This window comes from Neovison vison, chromosome 12 (assembly GCF_020171115.1).
Source record: "Neovison vison isolate M4711 chromosome 12, ASM_NN_V1, whole genome shotgun sequence".
Lineage (NCBI taxonomy): Eukaryota > Metazoa > Chordata > Mammalia > Carnivora > Mustelidae > Neogale > Neogale vison.
This window is the reverse complement of record NC_058102.1, coordinates 43,050,794-43,078,654: the sequence shown is the minus strand read 5'-3', so window position 1 is coordinate 43,078,654 and position 27,861 is coordinate 43,050,794. Positions and strand designations below refer to the sequence as shown.

The 27,861-nt window shown below is 34.7% G+C and overlaps 1 protein-coding gene across 1 annotated transcript; it reads left to right on the top strand.

Annotated features, from left to right (window-relative positions):
* GLIPR1L1 (GLIPR1 like 1) lies at positions 1-27,215 on the top strand. Its single transcript, XM_044228004.1, has 6 exons — positions 1-177; positions 9,929-10,174; positions 13,369-13,469; positions 22,860-22,948; positions 26,994-27,020; positions 27,109-27,215. Exons 1-6 carry the CDS (start codon positions 1-3, stop codon positions 27,213-27,215), a joined length of 747 nt encoding a protein of 248 aa, XP_044083939.1.
* Positions 27,216-27,861: the final 646 nt, after the last annotated feature.

The window sequence follows — 27,861 nt, the reverse complement described above, 5'->3', positions numbered from 1 at the left end:
ATGGTTCTGAGGAAAAAACTGAGTTGCTTGTGGACTTTAGGTCTCTGTCTGGTAGCCAGTAAATCGTCTGCTAAAGTCCCTGCTATCACAGACCAGCATTTCAAAGACCAGTGCTTGCACTCTCATAACGAGCTGCGAGGCAAAGTGTGGCCCCCCGCGGCTGACATGAAACACATGGTGAGAAAGAACGGGTCTGGGATCTTTTTTCTCTGGTTCATCCTAAGGTATCTCTGGGCGATAAATCTGATGGATTCATTTATATGAATTATAAATGAATTCATTAGCTGGGCTATCCTCCCGGATAGTCATAGGAGTGGACGAAAAAGGAAAACCTGAAGCTGTATATTGCCAAAGCTTAGCCCCCTTTGGGAAGGGGCGGGGGGGAGGATGGGGGTGGGGGGATGGTCCGGGAAGGGTGGTGTCTGGGAGCTGCTTGGATTTCATCACTAAGGCTGAATAAATGTACTTTGCAATTTCTCACAACTTTCCCGAACTCGCCCCCATATTTTGGCTAGCACTTCCCAAACTACAAAACCAAGATACTTCATATAAAGGAAATAGCACAGTGATGGAGATTCTCCTGTCCACTTACCTATTTTTACATTTTATGAACTCTAGGTTGTTGAAACAGTACTACATGTATAGTATTCATTTTTAAGAAATATTCTGCAAGGATGTAAATAATGAAATCAACACTTGAATAATATCAGATTGTCACTTCCATGAAAAATAATATGTGAAGTTTAATTACAAAAACATTGAACTGATGGTGTCTTTTGCAGACTTCCATCATATAGACATTGAGCCAAAAAGAGTACTCTACTGAAGTATGACCATGAAAATACTGGACTATTAAAATAATCCATAGAATTCATAATTTTTAAATAAATGCTTGACTATAAATTTTATCACAAGAAATTTCCCATGCATTTTTTCTGGCTTGTAGATATATCATTATAAAATTATGAACATAAATGTTGACAGCATAGTTTTGTTTATGTGCTATGCAGATGTTGCTACATTGTAAAACATATCTATTTCAGCTTTCTTCCTCTCTATCCAACAGAAAATAAAATGGAAGTATTATAAAATCACAGCCCCGGCACTAAAGTTCAAAACTCCACTCTTCTGCTACATGGGAAAGCATATTTTGAGGGGAAAGAGATTTCAACAATGTTTGGGAAACAATGGATTAAACAAAAATAAACTAATCTCTTTAATGCAGAATTGTTAAAATATTTTAATATGTAATATGTACTTTAAACTCCAATAGGTTAACGTGGTCATTGACATGGATTTGCTATACAACAGTTCCTCTATATTTATTTGAATATCTTTTTTAAGGACTATCTTATGTCATTAAAATGCTACTTATATATATGTACCCATATATTTGTGTGTATATGTAAATATATACATCCTATATGTGTATGTAAATATACACACATGTACATATGCATATATGTGTGTAAATATATATACACATTCTGTGTAAACACCTATAAATGCTATGTTCTCCAAAGGAAGCAATAAAAGGATATACATAATACTAATTTAAATTTAAATAACTAGCTGAAGGAGAGTGAAGAAAAGACCAGGGTGGAGAAGACATGAATGGAAACAATCCTTGTTTGCATTTACCTTGTTTTATGTTTGTAACTGTGTAGAAGCTTTTATTATTTTTGTCCTTTAAATTTTCTAGTGCTCTTCATTTCTTTGTGCATATCCATATTTCCACCTGGTATCATTTTCCTTCTGCCTAAATGACATTGACTTATACTTTGGTCTGTTGGTTTTAATCCTATCAATTTTGTATATTATAAAAATATATCCATAGAAAATTGATATATTTCAGCTGTGTTTCTCCTTACTCTTTTCTCTATCATGCAATTTTATTAACTGTATATTTTTTCCAGTTGAACTGAAAAATAATTGACATACATCATGGTTTAAATTTAAAGCATACAGCATGAGGGTTTGCTTTACATATATTGTGAAATGATTGTCACAGTAGGTTCAGGTAACATCCATCTTCTCATATAGACAATTACCAAAAGAAAAGAATGAAAAAAGAATATAAATTTCTCCTTGTGATGAGAACTAAGATTTACTCCATTAACAACTTTACTATATACCATATAGCAGGGTTAGTCATAATCATCATTGATGTGATGTGGGTCAAGAAGGAATGATCAAGAAAGAAATCTTGAAATATTTTCAGTGCAAAAAGGGGTTTTTATTAAAGAGCAGGCCAGACCCATGGGCAGAAAAAGCTGCACTGAGATTGTGAGGAGCAATGGATTATATATTTCTAAAGGGGGCGGGGGAGGGGGGGTGGGCTAAAGACAAAGGAAGTTTCCAATAGGGTTTGCATATGTTAAAGAGGATTTACAGGATCCTGGAGGTCTGGCTATTGTCAAGTTAAAGTTACTTTTTGCCTCCCTCAAAGCATGACCATTAAAACTGTTATAAGTGGGGCACCTGGGTGGCTCAGTCTTCTGCCTTCTCTTCAGGTCCTGATCTCAGGGTCATGGGATTGAGCCCCAGGTAGCAGCTCCCTGATCATCAGGGAGCCTGCTTCTGCCTCTGCCTCTGTTCCTCCCCCAGCCTGTGTGCTCTCTCTCTCTCTCTCAAATAAATAAAATCTTTAAAAACAATAAACATAAAACAGTTGAGAGTTTTTTTGAGGAATGTCATACTCTGTCTCAAATATTCATCAATGGGCTGCAGGTTGTATGGAAATTTAATTTTATCTTCATTTCTTTGGTTTTCATTCTCATCAACCATGTTGTACATTATATGGATAGCACTTAATTTATAACTGGAAATTTGTATCTTTAGATACCTTTCAATCTCCTTAATTTTTGCTAGATATTATCACTATGTGTAGAATTCTAAACTGAACTTTAAAAATGTTACCACAGTGTCTTCTATCTTCTCATACATTATTTGTGATGAGAAATCTGCTGGACCATTTTCTTGGTTCCCATGTATATCATATGCATTTTTCCTTTGGTGGCTTTTAAGAATTTCTCTTTATCCTTGATTTGGAGCAATCTGATGTGCCCTGGTATCACATTGTTCATGTTTGCTGGGGTCCACTGAACTTTTTAGAATCTGCAGATTTTAACCAAAAGAGAAAAATTTGAGCTGTTTTCTATTAAAATATTAGAGACTCCGATTACATGTACATTATACCGTTTGAAGTTTTCCACAGTTCACTGATGCTCTTTTCATTATTATTTTTTTTTTCTCAGTCTTGCTTTCCCCACTAATTTTAACATATGTGTCAGTCCTGGTTTGATTTTCATTAATTGATTTTTCTTCTCATTTGGAGTTGGTTGTATTTTCTTGCATCTCTGTATGCAGATAATTTCTTCTTTTCTTTTCTTTTTTTAAAGATTTTATTTATTTATTTGACAGACAGAGATCATAAGTGGGCAGAGAGACAGGCGGGGTGGGGGGGAGGAAGGTTCCCTGCTGAGCAGAGAGCCTGCTGCAGGGGCTGGATCCCAGGACCCTTGGGATCATGACCTGAGCCAAAGGCAGAGGCTTAACCCACTAAGCCACGCAGGTGCCCCTGCAGATAATTTCTCATCAGATGCCGGATACTGCTAATTTTACTTTGTTGGGTGATGGTTATTTTTGTTTTTCTGTAAATACTCTGTACTTTTTTCCTGTCGTGTATTCATGTTACCTGGCATTTTGATCCATTTGAGTCTTGTTTTTAACATTTGTTGGGCAGGAAAAAAATCAATGGTTTAGGGTACAAATAAATATCTCCCACACTGAAGCCAAGTTCCTTCTGAGTACTCTACACAATTCCCAAAATTATGAGGTTTTCCAGTCTGGCTATTGAAAAGAGGCACTATTCCCAAGACTGAGTGAGCATTGGGTAATATTTCTCTTGCCTTTTTGAGCAATTTCCCTGACCATGGATAGGTTCCTCAAATATAGAGGCTTATCAGTACTCTGCTAAATACTCAAGCAGGACCCTCTGAACATCTTTGGAATTCTCTCTCCATGCAGGTCTCTCTTTCCTGGTTCTTCTTTATGGCCTGAAAATCCTCTCACAGCAATAACATAAGGATTACTTTTTTAGTTTCCCTACTTTCAGGGAGCACTGGCTTTTTTTGCCTGGTGTTATGCCTGCTGACATCTGCTTTTGCACATAGTTTTTTCCAAGTGGGAAGGTAAATCTGGTCTTGGCGACTCCATCCTGCAGAAAGAGAAGTGTTAACTGTGGACTAAAACTTCAACAGGAGATTCTCCTGTCTTCTACTACTGATCACCCAGAAAAATTAAGCACCTCATTTCTCATGTCAATTTCTATATTTATCAGGGAACACCTGGCTGGCTCAGTTGGTAGAACATGTGGCTGTTAATCTTGGGGTTATTAGTTCAAGCCCCACACTGGATACAGAGATTATTACTTAAACTTAAAAATTTTTTTTCTATATTTATCAGAAAATAGTAGACTATGATGTTATGTTAACAAATAAACCCTGAAAGTTTGCAGGCATTTTTTTAAACTTTTTTATTGATATATAACATTGTATTAAAGTGTACAACATGATTTGATATATGAATATATGGTGAAATGATTACAAGTTTAGTTAACATCCATTACCTCTCAGTTACAATTTCTTTTTCTTATGATCAGAATGTTTAAGACCTAATTTCTTAGCAACTTTCAAATATATAATACAGTATGGTTAGGTATAGTCACATCATTATGCTTTAACATACACTAAACTTGTAATCAAGTTTAGCCCCCCACTTTGAGATTTAAGCTGGCCTTTTTTTTTTTTTCTTTTAAAATGAAGAAACCTTCCAATGATTCAGATGAAAGACTAGGATTCTTACAGGTATTAAAAGGAGTTAGGAAAAAAACAATTTCAATGTCATCAAATTTTTCATCTAAATCCACAGAAGCCCAACAGAAGTAGCACATTTTCAATTTTAATTTCAAAGAATAATCAACCAAAAATCCTATTCAAAGAAAATATACTTCAGGGATTAAGATGAAATTAAATTTTAGTTGAATCTTTAGATTCAACTAAAATAAGTTGTCATGGGGCGCCTGGGTGGCTCAGTGGGTTAAAGCCTCTGCTTCGGCTTGGGTCATGATCTCAGGGTCCTGGGATTGAGCCCCATATTGGGCTCTCTGCTCATCAGGTAGTCTGCTTCCCCCTCTCTCTCTCTGCCTGCCTCTCTGCCTACTTGTGATCTCTGTCTGTAAATAAATAAACAAAATCTTTTAAAAAAAATAAAATAAGTTGTCATAAGCAGGCCAACTCTAAAAGAATAGCTAAGAAAAGTTCTTCAAACACTAAGGCAATGATGGAACAAGACTCTCAGAATATCAGGGATGAAGAAAGAACAAGGCAAAAGGTAAAAATATGGGTAAATACAGGGGTGCCTGGGTGGCTCAGTGGGTTAAGCCTCTGCTTTCAGCTCAGGTCATGATCTCAGGGTCCTGGGATCAAGCCCCGCATCAAGTGCTCTGCTCAGGGGAAGCCTGCTTCTCCCTCTCTCTCTGCCTGCTTCTCTGCCTACTTGTGATCTCTCTCCCTCTCTCTGTCAAATAAATAACTAAAATCTTTTTAAAAAGATATATGGGTAAATATAACAAAGTGTTCTTCCATTATGTTTTCTAAATTATGTCAACTTTTTTATTTTATAATATTGTTTGACATGGTTCTTAATATATGTATAAGAAATATTTAAAGTAATTAATGTTGGTGGAGTGAGTGGTAAAGGAACATAGATGGAAGTAATATTTCTATACTTTAGTCAAACTGGTAAAATGCTGACACCCGTAGTTTGCAACAAGTTACATAAATTATGTACTATCTATAGCAACCACTAAAACACACACACACACACTAAGAAAACACTATACCAGGTGGTGGGTATTATAGAGGGCACGGCTTGCATGGAGCACTGGGTGTGGTGAAAAAATAATGAATACTGTTTTTCTGAAAATAAATAAATTGGAGAAAAAAAAAACACTATGGATAAATCAAAGTAAAATCCTAAATAGTGTTCAAGAAGCTCAGAGGAAGGCAGGAAAAGTGAAATAGGAATGAAAAACAAAGAGAGAGGGCGCCTGGGTGGCTCAGTTGGTTAAGCAACTGCCTTCAGCTCAGGGCATGCTGCTGGAGTCCCAGGATTGAGTCCTACATCAGGCTCCCTGCTCAGCGGGGAGTCTGTTTCTCCTGCTGACCTCTCTCCTCTCATGCTCTCTCTCTCTCCCATTCTCTCTCTCTCTCAAATGAATAAATAAAATCTTTTAAAAAAAGAAAAAAGGGATAATAAAAATAAGCAACAAAATGGTAGGATTTTGCTTTAACCTATCAGTAAGTACATTAAACATAAATGGTATAAATCACATCAATTTAAAAACAATATCAGAATAGATGCTCCTGGGTGGCTCAGTGGGTTAAAGCCTCTACCTTCAGCTCAGGTCATGATCCCAGGGTCCTGGGATTGAGCCCCACACCAGGCTCTCTCTTCAGCAGGGAGCCTGCTTTCCCCTCTCTCTCTGCCTGCTTCTCTGCCTACTTGTGATCTGTCTGTCAAATAAATAAAATCTTAAAAAAATATATATATCAGAATGAATTTAAAAGGAAAAAAAAATGTGAGCAAACAATGTGCTATAACCAAGAAACTCACTTCAAATATAATGATACAGGTAGATTGAAAGCAAAAGGTTAGAGAAAGACATGTCATACAAGAGTCAATCAAAAGAAAGCAGGAGTGGCTTTCTTAATATCAGATACAGTAGATTTCAGAGCAAAGAAAAATAGAACAATATTACATAATGATACAACAATCAATCCATCAAAGAAATTTTAATAAAAAGATCATATGCCCCAAACAACAGACCTTTAGAATATAGGAAGGAAAACCAGTAGAACTGAAAGAAGAAATAAAAAAGTATTCAATTACAAAGGGCTATTTCAACAGTCTGCTCAAGAAGCAGACAGAAAATCAGCAAGAAGAACTTAATACCATTAACCAACTAGAATCTAACTACATTTATGGAACACTCCACTCAGCAACTAAGTAATACACATATTTATGAACCGCCTGTGGAATATTAACCAAGATTGACCATATCTTGAACCATAAAATGAAAACAACAAATTTAAGACAACTGAAATTATATAAAGTATGTCCTCGTACTTATCAAACTCATACTCAATCAAACCAGAAATCTATAGCACAACAAAAATAAATTCTTTAAACACTTGGAAATTAAACACACTTATAAATAATCCATGGGTCAAAGAGGAAATCTCAAGGAAAATTTCAAAATATATACTGAAAATACAATATATACTCAAGAGGATCTAGAAAAACTGTATCTGTCATACTTTGCTGGTGGGAATGTAAAATGTAAAATGTTGCAGCCACTCTAATTTGGTCCTTTTATTCTAAAAAACCACATGTACACTTACCATATGACACAACAATTATCTTCTTTTTTTTTTTTTTAAAGATTTTATTTATTTATCAGAGAGAGGGGAGGGGGGAGAGAGCGAGCACAGGCAGACAGAATGGCAGGCAGAGGCCGAGGGAGAAGCAGGCTCCCTGCTGAGCAAGGAGCCCGATGTGGGACTCGATCCCAGGACGCTGGGATCATGACCTGAGCCAAAGGCAGCTGCTTAACCAACTGAGCCACCCAGGCGTCCCAACAATTATCTTCTTATAGCACTTTTTCTTTTTCCTTTTTTCCCAGAAAAAGGAAAACTTAACTGCTACACAAAAACCTGTTCACACATGTTCACTGCAGCTTTATTTGTAATAACCTAAACTGGTAAACATCAAAATTTCCATCAATAGGTGAAGGTTAAACAAATTGTGGTATATCCATACTGTGAAAAACCACTCAGCAATAAGAAGGAATAAAACTACAAAAACATGGAACACTATGGACAGATCTCAGTGGAATTATGCTGAGTGAAAAAAAGCCAATCTCAAAATGGTCAGGTCATATAGTGACTGTTTATACAACATTCTTGAAATGACAAAATTATAAAGATGATGAACACATTAGTGATTGCCAGTAATTAGGGATAAGGTGGGGGAGTGAGTATGATTTTAAAACATTAGTAAGAGGGATCATAGTGGTGATAGAACAGTTTATTCTGTATCTTGACTGTGGGCGTGATTACTTCAATTTACACATGTGATGAAACTGCATAAAACTACACACATACACACATGAATGCATGTAAAACTACCGAAATGCTAAGGTCTGTTGATTGTACCAATGTGAATTTCTTCATTTTTTTTAAGATTTTATTTATTTATTTGACAAGTAGGCAGAGAGGCAGATGGGGGTTGGAGGGTGGGGAAGCAGGCCCCCTGCTGAGCAGAGAGCCCAATGCAGAGCTTGATCCCAGGACCCTGAGATCCTGACCTGAGCCAAAGGCAGAGGCTTAACCCATTGAGCCACCCAGGTGCCCCAGTTTCTTCATTTTGATATCGTTTTATAGTTACTTAGAACACGATCAGTGGGGAAACCAGACAAAGTTTGCACAGGACCTCTGTGTACTATTTTTGTAAACTCTTGTGTATCTAAAATAAATTTGGGGAAAAAAATATTTTAAAAAATCATCTTGTGATGGGCTGGCCCTGATCCTAGACTTGTAAGTTTAAGCCCTACATTGGGCATAGGGCTTATTTAAATTTGAAAAATTATGTTGCCAATAATACCTACATTAAGACATTGCCACTCTTGTAAAAAACTGATTCTGGACTCTATTCTGTTTCACTGGGATCTTTGTCTATCCATATATTGTACCAATACCACAATGTCTTTATGTAGATTTGTGATGTCTTGATATCTGGTACAGTAAGTCCTCTAGCCTTGCTTTACTTTTTATAGATTGTCTTAGGTATTGATGATTCTTTGAACTTCCATATAAATTTTGAAATCAACTTCCACCCCCCAAAAAAGCTACTTAGATATTTTTTTTAGAAATGAATTAAATTACCAATATCCAATCCTTTACCTATATTAAATCTTCCAGTTCATAAATATTTTACATCTATCCATTTAAGTCTTTACAAATCAATCTTAGTGATGTTTTGTACCTTTTTAGGGTAGAGATTTTTTATATAATTTATTGGACTTATCCTTATATATTTGTTATCTTGAAATTATTTGTTTCTGAAATATATATGGAAACACAATTTTGTATATTTTCCTGATATCTGGAAACTGATAATTTCACTTTTTTCCTGTAGTTTTATTTGTGTGTTCATTTGAATTTTCTACATACCTAGTCTTGTTATCTATGAATAATGCTAGATTTCAGTCATTTTACATTTTATGTCTTTTTTCTTATGTATTTACAGCTCACATATTTTATTACACCACCTAACTTCCTGTATTATTTTAAATAGAAATAATGAGACATCTTGTTTCCCAATCTTGGGGGAAAGCTTTCAATATTTCACCATTATATTGGTGCCTGTTAACAGCGTTTTTTGTTTGTGTTCTGGTTTGGATAGATATTCTCAATCAAATTAAGGAAATTCTATTCCTGTGTGCCAAGAGGCATTTTCTCTTTTTACTTACAAATGGGTACTTATCTTGCACTTATGGTATATTTGCATGACCTGAATTACTAGACTGTGAACCCTTGACTTAATTTAAATCACATTTGAATATATTTGTTGAGTGCCTCTAAGGTTGAGGCCATCTGGAAGGTATTGGAAATTCAGATAAACTGTCATAGAGTGGGTACTAAATGTTTCTGAAGTAGACTAAAAAAAATGACTAACTATAAACATAATAAAATATATATATATATTATTAAAACAAATTTAAACAAAATCAGATAGCAATCATTAGAATAACTTTAATCCAAGCAAATATGCATAATTCAATTTAAATTGTTTTATCTTTCAGAGTTGGGATGATGGTTTAGCAAAGGTTGCTAAAGCATGGGCAAACAAGTGCAAATTTGAACACAACTCCTGTTTATCAATACCATATGGATGCTATCCAAATTATAAATTTGTTGGAGAAAATATCTGGTTCGGTGGATTACGCATATTTTCACCAAAATCTGCTGTTACTGCATGGTTTAATGAAACTGAGTTCTATGATTATGATAACCTATCATGTTCCAAAGTTTGTGGCCATTATACACAGGTAAATATATGACATTTTGTTGATTAGTTCTTATTTATGCACCTTTTAACAAAAGACAAATTTTTAAGCATTTTCTTTCGAGCTTCCTTTAAGTATCTAAAAAAGCACTTTCATTTGGAAGATATTTATACTGGGAATAGATTTCTATATACTAGAATTTCAATTTGTTTGTTTGTCTTGTTTTTCTGGACTTTAAAAATCATACTCCACTGTCATGACACTGTGACATGACAGTGGAGTAAGATTTTTAAAGTCTCATCTCATCTGCATTGTTTCCAACAAGAAACCTACCATAATCTTTTCTTTATTCCTTTGTACTTTATGTGTCTTTGCTCTTTTATAATTCTTCCTTTATTACAAGTCGTGAGCAATTTCATAATAATGCACTGAAGTTTTCTTCATGTTTTCTCTGCTGAAGTTTACTGAGCTTCTTGGGACTGTGGGTCTACAGTTTAAATCAAATATTGAGAAACGTTTGCCATTATTTCTTCAAATATTTCTGTCATTCTCACTTGCTACTCCCTTCCCAGAGTTGTTACTCATGCAGAAGGCCATTCGAAGTTTTCCATAGTTGACTGATGTTCTCTTCTCTCTTTTCCTGACTTTTTTCTTCTGTGACTAAATTCACATTCATTTAACATAAATGCTTTATTTTTAAGTTCATTAATTAATAAATAATTGTATCCTCTATGTCTAATCTTTCATCTAGGATTTTAATCATATGGAATACAGTTATAATCATTATTTTGATTTTTTTCCTTCCTAATTCTAGCATCTAAATTAGTTGTGGGTTAGTTTCAATGGACTGATTTTCCCTCTTCATTATGGTCCATATTTTCTTGCTTCTTATCATGCTGCTGGGTAAATTTATTATATTCCCAAATTTATAAATTTTGCTTTGTTGAATGCTGGATTTATTTATGTATCTCTAAATATTCTTGAACTGTCTTCTGGGATACAGTTATATTACCTAAAATTTTTTAAATTTTTTTTGGTTCTTATAAAGCAAGACTCTTGTGCATACTCTACCAATGCCCCAGAAATTGGTATTTTCCAGTGTGGCTAGTAGGAACATCCTCGAATCCTGGGCCTGTTTAAGTCTTCACATCCTTCCTCTAGTTTTTATAGGTGGTTCTTTCCCAGGCGTCGGGTAATTTCTTCACATACATTCTGATTAATGCTCTGCTGAATTGATGATGATGACTTTCTGTAGATCTCTACAGTTGTATCATGGTGAAATTTTCACCTCCCCACTACTGTATTCTCTAAACTCCTGCCTCCTTGGTCTCCCCAAACTCTCAGCTATGCCTCTCAATTGTGAGAATCCATCAAGCATCTGCTGGTTTTCCCAGATGCTTCCTCCCACCACCACCCCGCCCCGCCCAGCCATGGCATGAAAACTTTCTCAAAGCAATAATCTGGGACAATTGTACAGCTGGATCCTCTCCCCTCAACTCACAAAAGGCATTATCCTTTTCAAGATACCAGAGTCCAGTAACTTTATTTCACATTATTTTCCCAAGTATTCTCATTATTTTGGTGGGAATTTTTGCTGAGAAGTCAAAGTTGTTTTTAAGCTAAACCAGTCTTAAAAATGTCACTGAACTCTTGGAAGCTCAATTTAAGCAATAAAAAGGGCTTTCTTCTCCAAACTTACTCATCTGTATAAGACGTATTAGTATATAGTGACTTAAAGCAAGTCCTTTTTATCAGAGGAGCTCTGAACAAAGAGATTAGCAACTTCCATGCTCCCCTTCTATTCATTCCTTGCCCAACAACAGGACACTATAAATCTGGAAACCCTTCTCAGGATAGATGTCTGCAAAGAATATGGTTTGGCTACTGCTAGGAAAATCAAAAGAATGGAATCCAAATGTTAGGTGTACTGATAACAAGCATAATGTAATATCCCTAATATGCCGTCAAGACTAATTCAAAAGCCTTTATATAATCCATTGTCTCTCTTTCGCTTCAAGTCAAAAGGAACCTGTTTCCAAATACTCCTTCTCCACTATCATTGCAACATCAAAATTGTAAGCTCAATTCACACTGACTAATTTACACATATGCTTAAATAATTAGGAATGAGTTCATTCTTTCTATTTGTTCAGCAACTACATCTTGCTTAATGTTCTAAACAAAATGAGTTAAAAATTTCCTGCATTTACTGTTTGCTGACATTCATAATGAAGTTACAACCATGTTCATGTTGTCACATCTAGTCCCTTTAATGAAAGTAATACATTATAAAACAGAATAATAACAGAATAATAACTTAGATATATTAAGCTAATAGAATTTCATGGAGTAGCCATATACTCAGGAACCAAATTTTAAAACAAGGTTTCTTGGAAAATATATATACTTGTGGTTGTATGGCATATTAACTTTTTGAAACATCCTAAAGGAAAAGGATCTTTTAAGAATCAAGCTTAACCTCACTCTACTAAGTAGGAAACTAGCTCACAACTGATGTCAATCTCTTAACCTACACACATGGTTAGAAGCAAAACTCATCTCTTCTCTCTTACTCTTCTCTCATCTGTTACCATTATTAAAGAAACAGTAACCTTCTTCACTCTTTTCTCTCTCTCCCCTGTCTAGTTTTCCATAGGAGTCATCTTCCTTTTGATAACTTTGCTATTCTTTGCAACTAGACAAAAATAAAGACATACCATCTCTGTGGCAAGTATGTTTTGCAGAAGACTCATTACGTTCTTAATCTCTATCCTTATCTGTCTCTTGTTTACTTAACAAAGGTAAGAATATGGTTAAGACCACAAAATTTAAAACATGATCATAAATGAAGTAAAATTTTTCTGAGAAAAATAAATTTTTATTATTTTCATTTATAGTCTGACTTTAATATCATTTATATAATATGCCCATGGAGGAAATTAAAATACATTTCGTAAGTCATCTAGAAAAAAACATAATTTTGTTTTTATGTTATATCCTCCTTTCAATTTATGAGAATTAACAGTGAGGAAAACCTACTTAAATAGGCCTCAGGAAAATAGCCTTAACAAAATAATTGTTTTTAAGTTAATGTTAAAAATTAAGAAAATAAACAGAGAGTAAATAGTTATGTGCATTCATTTTTGGTAGCATGACAAAGACTATACCTGCTCCCATAATGCATTGTTTGTATAAAGTTGTTTTGCATATTTTATTTTAAAATTCTTTTCTTGTAGGTAGTTTGGGCCAATTCATATAAAGTTGGTTGTGCGGTAACAGTATGTCCTGGATTTGAGGGATATGAAACTGCAATGTTCATATGCAACTATGGACCTGCGTAAGTTGTTTTGCTATTAAAAATATTTTAACTTAGGGCGCCTGGGTGGCTCAGTGGGTTAAACTGCTGCCTTCGGCTCAGGTCATGATCTCAGGGTCCTGGGATCGAGTCCCCGCATCAGGCTCTCTGCTCAGCAGGGAGCCTGCTTCCCTCTCTCTCTGCCTGCCTCTCTGCCTACTTGTGATCTCTGTCTGTCAAATAAATAAATAAAATCTTTAAAAAAAAAATATTTTAACTTAAAATACATGTTAAGAATTGTTCCCAAAATAGATTAGAACCTTAAACTAAAATGACAAGTATTTTTTTTAGACATTTTTTTAAAGATTTTATTTATTTATTTGTCAGAGAGAGTGAGCACAGGCAGAGGCAGAGGGAGAAACAGGCTCCCTGCTGAGCAAGGAGCCCAATGTGGGACTCGATCCAAGGATGCTGGGATCATGACCTGAGCCTAAGGCAGCTGCTTAACCAACTGAGCCACCCAGGGGTCCTGGGGACAAGTATATTTTTAATAAATTTGAAGTCTCTCTCTGTAGCGCTACTAAAAAAATACATTAAAATAGAAGGTGGTGAGAGAACATTACCTTATATAAGAAATTATTCCTATTATGAAATACTTAAATTTGAGAATGAAAATTATGGAAACTGTTTAACTTAAAATAAGAGAATATAAAATACATTGCCCCAGTAATATCTAAATACTTGGAACACAAAAGAGGTTGGCAGATGCTTCTCTAATATGACATAATCGAGATGAGTAAATGACTGAGAATGACAGTGAAATGCACATTCTTCTAAGAAAAGAATATCATAATTTTTAATTGCCATGCTGATAATTACATATCTAAATGGAAATACAACATGAGCCTAATGGGAGTCCCCAAAAATGAAATTCTGGAACTTTAAGCCCAATAGATCTATACAAGGAAGAAAATAAAAATCAGTTAATAGTCCAACTCTTTTTTTTTTTTTTAAGATTTTATTTATTTTTCAGAGAGAGAGAGGGAGAGAGAGCAAGCACAGGCAGACAGAATGGCAGGCAGAGGCAGAGGAAGAAGCAGGCTCCCTGCTGAGCAAGGAGCCCGACGTGGGACTCGATCCCAGGATGCTGGGATCATGACCTGAGCCAAAGGCAGCTGCTTAACCAACTGAGCCACCCAGGCGTCCCAATAGTCCAACTCTTTTAACAACCAAATTTTTTTTTTAAAGTACAAAAGTTAAAAACACAGGAAAAGAATAAGATATACATAATTTGCAAAAAGGATCTGAGATATGCCAAAATGGCTATGGAGAAGTACAAATGTGTATATCTCTGTATTTTCTTTGGTTGCCTCTCAATCAGTAACAAAAACAATAATGACAAATGCATACTTTAAAATTTCAGGCAATGTTCAGTTTTTATAAATACCAGAGAAATTGCAGAACTACTGAATACTTACTTATTACCACCCAAAATAGAATATATAAGGAAAAAGAATCCTAAAAAGATAAAAAGATACTGTTATCTGTGAGATAATTTAGGCAGAATTGATTTCCTGGAAGAGGCAGGCCAGAATAATATTTTAAGAAATATGGCCCAAAACTTTCCAAGCTTAAGGAAAATTATAAACTCACAGAACAAGAAGGCTAACAAATCCCAAGACACAAGAAACATCAAGAAAACTGCACCAACTCACCTTATAATAAAATATTTCAGGGGGCACCCAGGTGGCTCAGTTGGTTAAGCAACTGCCTTTGGCTCAGGTCATGATCCTGGAGTCCTGGGATTGAGTTCTGCATCAGACTGCCCGCTCAGCGGGGCACTCTGCTTCTCCCTCTGACCCTCGCCCCTCTCATGCTATCTCTCTCAAATAAATAAAATCTTTTTAAAAATTTCAAAAAGAGTAATAATGAGAAATCTTAAAAGCTGCTGGAGAACTAAGACACATTACATACAGAGGGACAAAGATAAGGATGACAGCAGATTTCTCAGTGGAAGTAATGTCAGAGAGAAAACAGCAATATCTTTAAATACTGAAAGAAAAAAAAACTGTCCACTGAGAATTCTGTTTTGAAAATATATTTTAAGATTAAAAGAATAGATTTTTTCAAACCACTGGAAATGTTAACTACCTGAGGAATATATAGGATGTTTTTCTTATTATTTAATTCTCTTCCAAGGATAATTGTTTAATCAAAGATAATAGCAATGCATTGTGAGAGTCACAACTACATAAAATTAAAATATGTGATAACTATAGCATAAAGGCCAAAAGAGAAAAATTAAGTATATTAAGGTTCTTTTACTCTGTTAAGTGCAGTAATTTAAATTGACTGTGGTAAGTAAAAGATGCATATTATAGGCTCCAACTACTTAAATAATAAAATTAGTTATAGCAAAGGCATCAACAAAGCAGGTAAAATTAGATTTTAAAAAATATTCACTTAATCTAAAGAAAGACAGAAAAAAGAAAAAGGGGAACGGACAAGAACCGAGGAGATGACTAGAATAAATAAGATGATAACCTCAAACCTAACTATATAAATAATCACATGAGGGGTGCCTGCTGACTTTTTCAGACACTTTCAGCTCAGATCATGATATCACATTCATGAGACCAAGACCCACGTTGGGCTCCACATTCAGCATGGAGTCTGCTTGAGATTCTCTCTCTCCTTCTCCCTTTGCCCCTCCGGCCCCACACACGTTCACTATCTCTCTCTCTCTCTCTCAAAATAAATAAATAAAATATTTTTAAAAAATAATCACATCAAATTTAAATGATACAAACACCAATAGAAAAGGCACAGATTCCAAGATTAGATAAGAAATCAAGAACCAATTACATGCTGTCTACAAAAGCACACTTTATTTTTTTTGTGATTTTATTTTTAAGTAATCTTCATACCCAATGTGGGGCTCAAACTTGCAACCCTGAGATCAAGAGTCACAAACTCCACTGACTGAGCCAGCTACGTGCCCCTACACAAACACAGTTTAAATATAAAGACAGAAATAGTGAAAAATCAACCCAAGAAAAAAATATGTAAAGAACATAAGTACATGGAGGTTAAATAACATGCTATTAAACAATGAATGGGTCAACCAAGAAATCAAAGAAGAAATATAAAAAATACATGAAGACAAATGGAAAATGAAAACACAATAGTCCCAAATCTTTGGGATACAGCAAAAGCTATTCTAAGAAGGAAGTTTATAGCAAGACAAGCCTACTTTGAGAAGCAAGAAAAATCTCAAATAAACAACTTAACCTAACACCTAAAAGAGCTCAAAAAGGAAAACACAACTCAAAACCAGCAAAAGAATGGAAATAATAAAGATTAGAGCAGAAATAAATAAGATAGAAACTAAAAACCAATCCAAAACAAAAAGATCCAATAGAACAAATCAATGAAACCAGAAGCTTGTTCTTTGAAAAGATAAACAAAGTTGATAGACCTTTAACCAGACTCACAAAAAAAAGAAAGAAAAAAAGGAAGGAAGGAAGGAAGAAAGACTCAAATAAACAAAATCATAAATGGAAGAGGAGAAAAAACTGATACCACCAAAATACAAAGGATTATAAGACAATATTATGAGAATCATATGCCAACAAATTAGACAACCTAGAAGAAACGGATAAATTCCTAGAAACACATAACCTACCAAAACTGAAGCAGAAAAAAATAGAAAATTTGAACAGACTGATTACCAGTCATGAAATTCAACCAATAATCAAAAACTCCCAACCAACAAAAGTTCAGAACCAGATAGCTTCACAGGCAAATTCTACCAAACATTCAAAAAAGAGTTAATACCTAGTCTTCTCAAACTATTCCCCCCCAAAAGAAGGAAAACTTCCAAATGCGTGCTATGAGACTATTACCTTGATACCAAAACCAGATAACAAAACCACAAAAAAAGATAACTACGAGCCAATAACTCTGATGAACATAGATTCAAAAATTCTCAACAAAATATTAGGAAACTGAATCTAACAATACATTTAAAAAATCATTCACCACAATCAAGTGGGATTTATTCCTGAGATACAAAGGTGATTCAGTATTCACAAATCAATATACTTGTGTCACATGAGTAAGAGAAAAGATAAAAAAAAGATTCTATCAATAGATGCAGAAAAAGTACTTGACAAAGTACAACATCTATTCATGATTTAAAAAAAAGACTTCTCAACAAAGTTGGTTCAGAGGGAACATACCTCAACATAATAGAGGCCATATATGAAAAACTCACAGCAAACATCATACTCAATGGTAAAAAGAAAACTGTGAGTTTTTCTCCTAAAATCAGGAATAAGACAAGGATATCCACTCTCAACACTTTATTCAACATAATACTAGAAGTCCTAGACACCTCAATCAGATAAGAAAAAGAAATAAAAGATTTCCAAATAGGTGAGGAAAAAGTAAAACTTTCACTATTTTCAGATATGACACAATACATAGAAAACCCTAAACTCCACCAAAAAACTACTAGAACTGATAAATGAATTCAGTAAGGTTGCAGGATACCAAATCAATGTACAAAAATCTGTTGCATTTCTATACACTAATAATGAAGTAGCAGAAAAAGAAATCAACATTGACAACAATCTTATTTACAGAAACACCAAAAATAATAAGGGGCACCTAGGTGGCTCAGTTGGTTAAACATCTAACTCTTGATCTCAGCTCTGGACTTATTCTCAGGGTCATATGTTCAACACCATGTTGAGCTTAAAAATAATACAATAATAATAAAAGCATCCAGGAACTTAACCAAGGAGATGAAAGACTATAAAATATTGATTAAAGAAACAGAGGACACAAAGAAATGGAAAGACATTCCATTTCATGGATTGGAAGAACAAATATTGTTAAAATGACTATGCTACCCAAATCAATCTATAGATCTGATGTAGTCATTATCCAGTACCAACAGCCTTTTTTACAGAGCTAGAACAAATAACCCTAAAGTTTGTACAGAATTACAGAAGACTTCAAATGGCCAAAGCAATCCTGAAAAAGAAGACCCAAACTGGAAATACCACAATCCCAGATTTTAAGATCTACTACAAAGCTATAGTAATAAAAACAGTATGGTACTGGCACAAAAAGACACAGAAGAGGGAGCCCAAAAGTAAACCCAAAATTATATAGTCAATTAATCTGTGACAACAAAGCAAGAATATGCAATGGGAAAAGTGTCTTCAATAAATGGTGTTGGAAAAACTGGACAACTACATGTAAATGAATGAAACTGGACCACTTTCTTACACCATACACAAAAATAAACTCAAAATGGATTAGGGACCTAAACGTAAGACCCAAAAACAAAAATTGTAGAAGGGAGCACAGGGAGTAATTTTTCTGACCTCGGCCATAGCAACATTTTTCTAGATATGTCTCCTAAGGCAAGAGAAACAAAGTAAAAAACTATTGGGGGGCCGTATCAAAATAAACAGCTTCAGCACAGTCAAGGAAACAATAAAACTAAAAGACAACCTAATGAATGGGAGAAGGTATTTGCAAATGATGTATCTAATAAAGGGTTAATATCCAAAATGTATAAAGAACTTACACAATGCAACACACACACAAAACCAAAAATGGGTCAAAGAAAAAAAAAATGGGTCAAAGATAAGAACAGGCATTTCTCCAAAGAAGACAGACATGTGGCCAACAGACCCATGAAAAGATGCTTAACATCACTTATAACCAGGGAAATGAAAATCAAAACCACAATGAGATATCACCTCATACTTGTCAGAATGGCTAAAATCAAAAACTCATAAAACATGGGGCGCCAGGGTGGCTCAGCGGGTTAAAACCTCTGCCTTCGGCTCAGGTCATGATCCCAGGATCCTGGGATCGAGCCCATTGGGCTCTCTGCTCATCAGGGAGCCTGCTTCCTCCTCTCTCTCTGCCTGCCTCTCTGCCTACTTGTGATCTCTGTCCATCAAATAAATAAATAAAATCTTAAAAAAAAATACTCATGAAACAAATAGTGTTGCTTAGGATGTGGAGAAAAAAAGAACCCTCATATGCTACTGGAGGGAATATAAACTTGTATAGTCACTGTGGAAAACAGCATGGAGGTTCCTCAAAAAATTAAAAATGGAATTACCATATGATCCAATTATTCCAATACTGACTCTTGATTTTGTCTCATGTCATGATCTCAGGGTTGTGAGAGAGACCTGCATCACGTTCCACACTGAACATGAAATCTGCTTAAGGTTCTCTCACCCTCTTTCTCTGCCCTTCCTCCAATACTCATACATGCAATCTCATGTGTGTTCTCTCTTTTCTCTTACCCAAAAAAAAAAAAAAAGGACAGTAGGGTTAATCAATCAAGAGGCAATCTGGTGAAATGGAAAAATTCCTCCAAGGACACAAATTGCAAAGGATAAATGAAATAAGGAAAACCATAGAGCTGAGAATATATGTATAAAAATCCTAAACAAAATTTAGCATTTGAATCCATCAATATGGTAAAAGGCTAAGAGACCTTTTTAAATGGAGTTTATTCCAGGAATATAGAGGTAGTTTAACATTCTAAATACATCAATCAATATAATTTACCGCATTAATCAACACAAAAATAAAGATCACATGATCATCTCAATAGATTGAGGAAAAACTAAACATTCATTCCTGATATAAGCTCTTAGAAAACTGGGAATAGAAGGGAACTTCTTAAACCTAATAAAGGACAGCTGTGAAAAATCTATATGTAATATTACACCAATAGTAATAAAAATTTCTCTGAAGTACCAGGAAGTAAATATATTAAGCTTTGCATGCCATATATATTGTTACCTTCATCTTTGCTTTTATTTTGTTTTAAAGAACCCATTAAAATATTTAAAAAATTAATTTGCTTTCAGACTGCACAGAAGCAGGCCAGACTTGGCCTATGGGCCATAATTTGCTGACTTCTAGTTTATAAGTCTATATTAAAAAAAAAAAATCTGTGAAAATTCTTCCAAAACTAGTAAGTGAACTTAGTAATTTTCAGGATACAAGATCAATATATAAAACTCAGTTACATGTCTGTACACTAGCAATAAATAATCATAAATTAAATTTAAAAACAATACCATTTATAACAGCATCAAAAAAATAAAAATTATCTAGGAATAAACCTGGCAGAAAACATGAAAGACTTCTACACTGAAAACTATACAATATTCATGACAGAAATTAACAAACACAAATAATTGGAGATATTATATGCTGCTAATGAATTAAGACTCAATATTGTCAAGACATAATTTTTATGAATAGACTCAATATAATTCAATAAAAATTCCAGATTTTTATTGTAGAAATTGACAAACTGATCACAAATTTTTTTTAAAAGATTTTATTTATTTGATAGAGATCACAAGCAGGCAGAAAGGCAGGCAGAGAGGGAGAGAGGAGGAAGCAGGCTCGCCACTGAGCAGAGAGCCCGATGCGGGGCTCGATCCCAGGACCCTGAGATCATGACCTGAGCTGAAGGCAGAGGCTTTAACCCACTGAGCCACCCAGGCACCCCGGATCACAAATTTCATATGGAAGTGAAAAGGACTTTTAAACCCAAATCAACTCTGAAAAAAAAATTTTTGAAGGGCTAACACTATTTATTTTTTATTTTTTATTTTTTGAGAGAAGAGAGAGAGCACAAGCAGAGAGAAGAAGCATAAGGAGAGGGAGAAGCAGACTCCCTACTGAACAGGGAGCCCAATGCCAGGCTCCATCCCAATACCCTGAGATCATGACATGAGCTAAGGACAGATGCTTAACTAACTGACCCACCCAGATGCCCTAGAAGGGCTAACACTATTGTTTTCAAGAATCATTAATGCTAGAGTAATCACAACAACTGATATACAGTTAAACAAATAGATCAGTGGAACAGAATGTGGAGTCTAGAAATAAACCTATACATGGTGGTCTACATATGTTCAACTAATTTTCCCAAAATGCACAAAGGCAATGTAGTGGGAAAAAAATTTTTTTAATAAATGGTACTGGTACTGTTTGTCATTCATATATAAGAAACAAAAGCAAACTCAGGTCTATACAACATACAACCTATAATAATTAACTCAAAATGGATCATAAACCTAAATGTAAAACCCCAAATTGTAAAACTATTAGAAGAAAACACAGATGAAATCTTTGTGACCTTAAAATAGCCAGATTTTTTTAGCTATCACATCAAAACCATGACCCATAAAAGAAATAATTTGGATTTCATTAAAATTTAAAATTAATGCTATTCAAAGACACTGGTTAAGAGAATAAAAAAACAACCTACTATAGACTAGAAGAAAGTCTTTGTAAAGCTTATCTTAAAAAGGGCTTATATCAAGAATATAAGATGAACCCTCACAATTCAATATTAGAAAAACTTAAAACTCAGTTTTTTTTTTTTATTGGACAAAAGATTAACAAAGAAGACATGCAGATGGCAAATAAGCACATGAAAAAATGCTCAACATCATTAATCATTAGGGAAACACAAATTAAAACCACAATGAATATCATTACACAATTAGAATGGTTAAAGACTGGCCAATCCAAGCCCTGACAAGGAAGTGAAGCAACCAGAATTCTCAACACTCTGGTAGAAATATAAAGTGTTACAACAACTTTGTATAAACTGTGTGGACGTTACTTAAGAAGTAAAATATGCATCTACCATATGATCTATTCATTCCTTTTATCCAAGGAAATGTAGGTCCATGTTAGGTCCACGTAAAGATTTATATATGAAAATTCAAAATGTGCATAGTAACTGTATTTGGAATAAACCAAATGTCCATCTACAAATGGATAAATTGCCACATATTTTTAATGGAATACTACTCATGTTATTAATGTTTTTCTTTGTGTACTCTAGGTAATTAACACTTTTTAAAGCCTTCCACAGATACAGAGATGGGGAGGAAAGCAGTTTGTTAAAATGTAGCAACTTATTTTCTTGAAAAGCAGGCATAATAGCTACCAAGTCTTACTGATACATCACCAAGAGAACTAGATAAGAACTATGGTACTGAACATAAATCATATGTTTCTCCTTGCAATTTAAATTTTTATTGTATTTACAAAAATCAAGTGATAATCATAGTGTTTACAATAAAAATTTTGTGACTGTCAACATGCATAATTACACTGGGTTCACATCTAATTTGTATTTTACAGAATATTCAAGAATATAACTGCCACATGGATTAGGGACATCCTGTAAACAGTTTTAATTGTTTCTTTTTACAAAAAAAAGGAGCATAAAATTGGGACCAAAGTTATTTTTCCTTTTAAACATTCATGAGTGAGTGACCAAAGCAACTTGCATAAATTCATGCACAACATTAGAGAAATTAATAGCCATTTGGCTAATCAATTATTCTCTTTTTACAGAGGAAATTATCCAAATCAACCTCCTTACACTAAAGGAATATCCTGCTCTTTGTGTGCAGAAGAAGAAACTTGTATAAAGAATCTCTGCCGTAAGCAAAAAGGAAAAAAAAATCATAACATTCTATTTGGAGACCAGTTTCCATAAATTAATTGTATTTTAAAATTTGGATCTTCAAGTATATAAGGAATTACTGACAATATTCCTCTTTGCTGCTATATGGTGATAGAAATCATTTGTCATAAATTACCATATTTAAACTTCACTGATTATTTTTCCTCTCAAGCTTAAGGACACACAGGAGTAAGGTATAATTGTGATCCAGTTTGCTACTATACTAAAAATATCTGTTCATCGAAATGTTTCTTATTTGTAATTGCTCTCAATCACTTCCGTTTATTAGTTATTATCAAAATAGTGACTCACATAGAAATAATATATTAATCAATGTGCAAATTAATTGTGATTTAAAGCTAATATGTTTCTCCTCCATTATCAGTCTTTTGGTTCTTAGAACAGAGATTTTTTTTTTAAAGATAAGTGCATAAATTCTTGATTGAAAAAATTTTCAGTGAAACAGCGAAGAGAGGAGATGATCCGAAAACTGTAAAACGAAAAAAAAAGAAGATGATGATGATGATGATGTGGTGCCATGAGAGAAAATAGACACAAAAATAATGCATATTAAATGATTTCATTTACATAAAGTTCAAATATTGGGCAAAACTAATCTACATTTGGAGTCAGGATAGTGGTTACCTTTAGCGACCAAAAAGGAGTTAATTAAATAGAATAGGTTACAAGAAGCTCTTTCTATACCTATGCTATGTTTACCTACATGTGTTCACTTTGTAATAATTTCCATTTATGAGGCATGTATACTTTCATATTGATATTTACTTCAGTTAAACAATGAATTAGAAGTATTAGAATAATTTTAAATTTCATTCAAAGCAGTTTAAGAAATAAATTCATTGTATATCTCCTATTTGCAAACTAATGTTTTTTAGTTAAAGGGATATAAAGATAACAATGATACACTTTTTTTTTTTTTTTTACCTTCCCCTTCCTGCCCAGTATCCAAGCCACTGTCATTTCTTGCCTGAGTTAATAATCTCCCACTTCTCTTCCTTCTCCAAACTGTTTCTACAGAAAGAAAATCCAGGTCAAATTGTTTTCTTAAAATTCCTCAATTGCTCCTTACTCCAGTTAAAGAAAAATGTGATTCTATTCCAAGGCCAGTAAGTCCAGTTATGATCACTCTGGCTCTTGCTTTTCTCCCCGACTATTTTTGTTGCTGTTGTTGGTGTCCTCCCTTTGACACACTAAGTTCCATGATTACCAGCTTCAAACACTCCAAACTCTTTCTGCAATCTCCAGCACCTCGATCACCTGTGGGTCTGTTTCTAGTTTCAAGATTGTTTGGCTTTCTCTTCGTTTTGGTAACATGCTCTGTTTCTTGGTGTGGAGAATTATCTTTAAAGATGGCCACTAATGATTCCTCTCCTCCTTTACATATATGCCACTCCTCCCAAGAAAGTGGAGACTGTTTCTCCTCCTCCTCCTGAAAGAGGTCTTAATATTATTGCCAGTTCTGGCCCTCCCCTTTAGAAGAGACTTGCAGCTTCTGCTTTTGCTCTGTTGGAATCCTCCCAGAATTTCAGTTCCACACTCTCCTACTGGAGAGGTCACACGGAGAAAGGCCTTGGAACAGGAGAGGTCAATTTTCTATTTCAACCCCCATCTGAGTTCTAGCTAAATGCAATTATGTCATTGAGTCCTGAAGACACTACATAGAGCAGAGTAATTGTCTTGTAGAGCCAGCCAATCCAGATAATTGTCAGAAATAATAATAAATCTTTATTGTTTTAAGCCGTTGTTCTGAAAGTTTGTGTCACAGCAGTATACTGCAAAAACACTTGGTGTATGCCTAATAAGTGCCTATTAAACATCCGACAACATGTGTAAAACAAAATGTAGGGAGTTCTACCTTTTCCTCTGCTGAACAGAGTCAAGGTTATTCACTTTAATCCAAACACAGATTAGTCAACCCTGGGTTAGAATTCATGCAAGGCTTGGTCTACCTCTGTCTCTGTTCCAAGGGCATAGATTTCCAGGGCTTTCCACTGAGAGACTGATGTGTTCACTGTTGCCTTTCCCTAAGAGGTTCTGAATTCTCATCTGCCTTACTTTAGCATTCTGAGATGACTGAAAAATCTGCTTTGCTTTCCAGAGGCTTTCAGCCTAGGATTTTAGTCCTGTTGCTCATAGCTTCAAAATTAAACAATTTAAGGGCAAAATGACCATCTTGGACTCATTCTTCCACCTTTACCTTTCACCAGGATCTTTTTTTTTTTTTTAAGATTTTATTCATTTATTTGAGAAATGGAGATCACTAGCAGGCAGAGAGAGAGGAAGGGAAGCAGGCTCCCCGCTAAGCAGAGAGCCCGATGCAGGGCTCGATCCCAGGACCCTGAGACCATGACCTGAGCTGAAGGCAGAGGCTTTAACCCACTGAGCCACCCAGGTGTCCCTTTCACCAGGATCTTGCACTCGATTCTCCAATTTTCTCTATTTAGTCTTAGAAGCCCAGCAAAAGCTCCAATGGTTTCTGTTTATCCAAAATCAGCCTCTGCCCGGGCAAAGCCCAGATTTTCAGCCCTAGACCTGGGCCCAAGATGAAATGAAATGGCTCCTGGAGTGGGAATCAGCTTTCATAATGTCAGTCCATTGTCTGTGGATGTCCAGCGCTGAAATCCTGACCCTCTAGTTTTTGTTGCTTTAGGAAATCTCTGGGGATCTTAAACATCATTTTGTTGTACTTTATTTGGATTTTCTACTTTTACTTGAGGACTTTTTCTGTCATGACCTTCTCTATCCCAAGATTCAAGCAGTTATCGACAATGGATCTCCACGACAGCACCACACAAGCTGCAAAGGTTACAATAAGCTTTGCTACCCGGTGGGAGGTGTTCTCCCAACTTGTTTCTCTTCTAATTGTTCAGAAACCACGCAGCTCTTCCTCAACCTTTGCTCTTGCAATTAACCACGAGATAAGTTTATTAGTTCTACAGAGGACCTTGAACTTTTGGTTGGAATTACATATAAATATATTTGTAAAGAATTAACTTCTTGGGGATGCCTGGGCGGCTCAGTCAGTTAAGTATCTGCCTTCAGCTTAGGTCATGATCTCAGGGTCCTGGAATCAAGCCCCGCATCAGGTTTCCTGCTCAGTAGTAAGTCTGCGTCTCCTTCTCCTCCCTGTTCCTGTTCTTTCTCATTATCTCTGTCTCTGTCTCTCTCTCTGTCTCTCTCCAGTAAATAAATAAGTACATAAATAAATAAATATTAACATCTTTGCTGTGGTATGGTTCCACTTATCTAAGTCCTATGACTTTTGATTTGTGCCTTTTCTCTTTTTTGTACAAAAAATATATAGCCAATATATAAAAATATATTGGCTATATATATATATATAGCCAATATAAAAATATAAAGCCAATTTTTAGTTTTGTTGACTTCCTTTTTGAAAGATGGGAGCAGATTAACAAGAGACTTTCTCCCCTTACTTTTCTGTAAGGAAACTTTATTTTTTCCTGATAACTATTATATCTAAAGCCTAGAATTATGTTCAATACATAGTACACACTCAAAAAGTGAATAAATGAATTGAATTAAATGAATTCTTAACAAACTATAGGATCTTGTTAAATAGAGGGAAAAAAATTAATGACGAAAAGACACAGCAAAATTTGGAGCAGGAGCCACCCCAGAAATAAATGAGATATTTAATGGAGGGCTCTGGGTACCAAAAAGTCAACATGAGGGAATTACATTCTTTTTCACAGAATTTAAATGGACATGGCAGAATGCTACAAGTAAAGTCAACTACTTTATTTAGTTTTGTCAATTTTAGTGTTTTTTTTTCCTTCAACATGAAAGCTTCTCTAGAAATATCTGTTGAAATGACTTTCTGGCAGATTTTTAAACACTGTGGAATTGGGGGGAGGAAACTTTCATTTTCTTAAGTTAAACTAAGTTTAAAGCCAAACTAAGTTTCCTAAGTTTATCTTATTTAAAAAACCAGAAAAGCAAGTGAATGCCCTTAATTCCATAATTTTTTTTGTCTACCTTAGGTAATAAAGAGCTTGATGAATCTGAAAGTACGTATCAAACTATTTCAATATTGATTCAATTACTTCCTCTCCTTGAAACTAAATGGAGCTTTCAACTGTTGTGTTTTATTGACAGACTATTCAGATTGGAATCCACAAGGGACAGCACCTCAGCAGATATCATGTAACCCATTGTGCCTAGTTTCTGTTCTTGAGACTCTTTTAATGATCATTTATATATAAGAAAAGTTCTCAAATGTGACAATAAATAGTTTATGGCTAAACATAAAACTCTCGTCAGTTTAATTCTTTAAAACTTCTACACTCTTGTCTGTTACCTAAATTTAATGTCTGATTTTAACAAAAGATGTATTGAGTATAGAAGGGTAGCAGTAAAAAAAAGAAAAAAAATTTAAAAAAAAGGAAAAAATTGTTTTCTCTTTTTTTAAATACAATTTTACATTGCATCAAGAGTCCCACTCTCTAGTTTTCTAGATTGTCATTTTAATTTTTTAATTTTTTTTTAAGATTTTTTTTTTTTAAGATTTTATTTATTTATTTGACAGAGAGAAATCACAAGCAGGCAGAGAGGCAGGCAGAGAGAGAGAGGAGGAAGCAGGCTCCCTGCTGAGCAGAGAGCCCGATGTGGGGGCTCGATCCCAGGACCCTGAGATCATGACCTGAGCCTAAGGCAGCGGCTTAACTCACTGAGTCACCCCGGCACCCTAGATTGTTCTTTTAATTATAGGACACTTAAAGAACATTTCAGATATCAGGCAGTTTTCTTATATTCCAGTAGTTTCCTTTAAGAATACCATTAACATTATTCAGAAACAAAATGTTATTAAGGAAAGTTTCAGATAGCATGTAATGTCATAAAATAGTTGGA

Excerpts from the sequence above, each read along its gene's own strand:
- GLIPR1L1 (XM_044228004.1), top strand. The coding sequence starts at position 1 with ATGGTTCTGAGGAAAAAACTGAGTTGCTTGTGGACTTTAGGTCTCTGT. Across the intron at positions 178-9,928 it reads CGGCTGACATGAAACACATG|AGTTGGGATGATGGTTTAGC; the intron begins GTGAGAAAGAAC and ends TTTATCTTTCAG. Across the intron at positions 27,021-27,108 it reads AGAGCTTGATGAATCTGAAA|ACTATTCAGATTGGAATCCA; the intron begins GTACGTATCAAA and ends TTTTATTGACAG.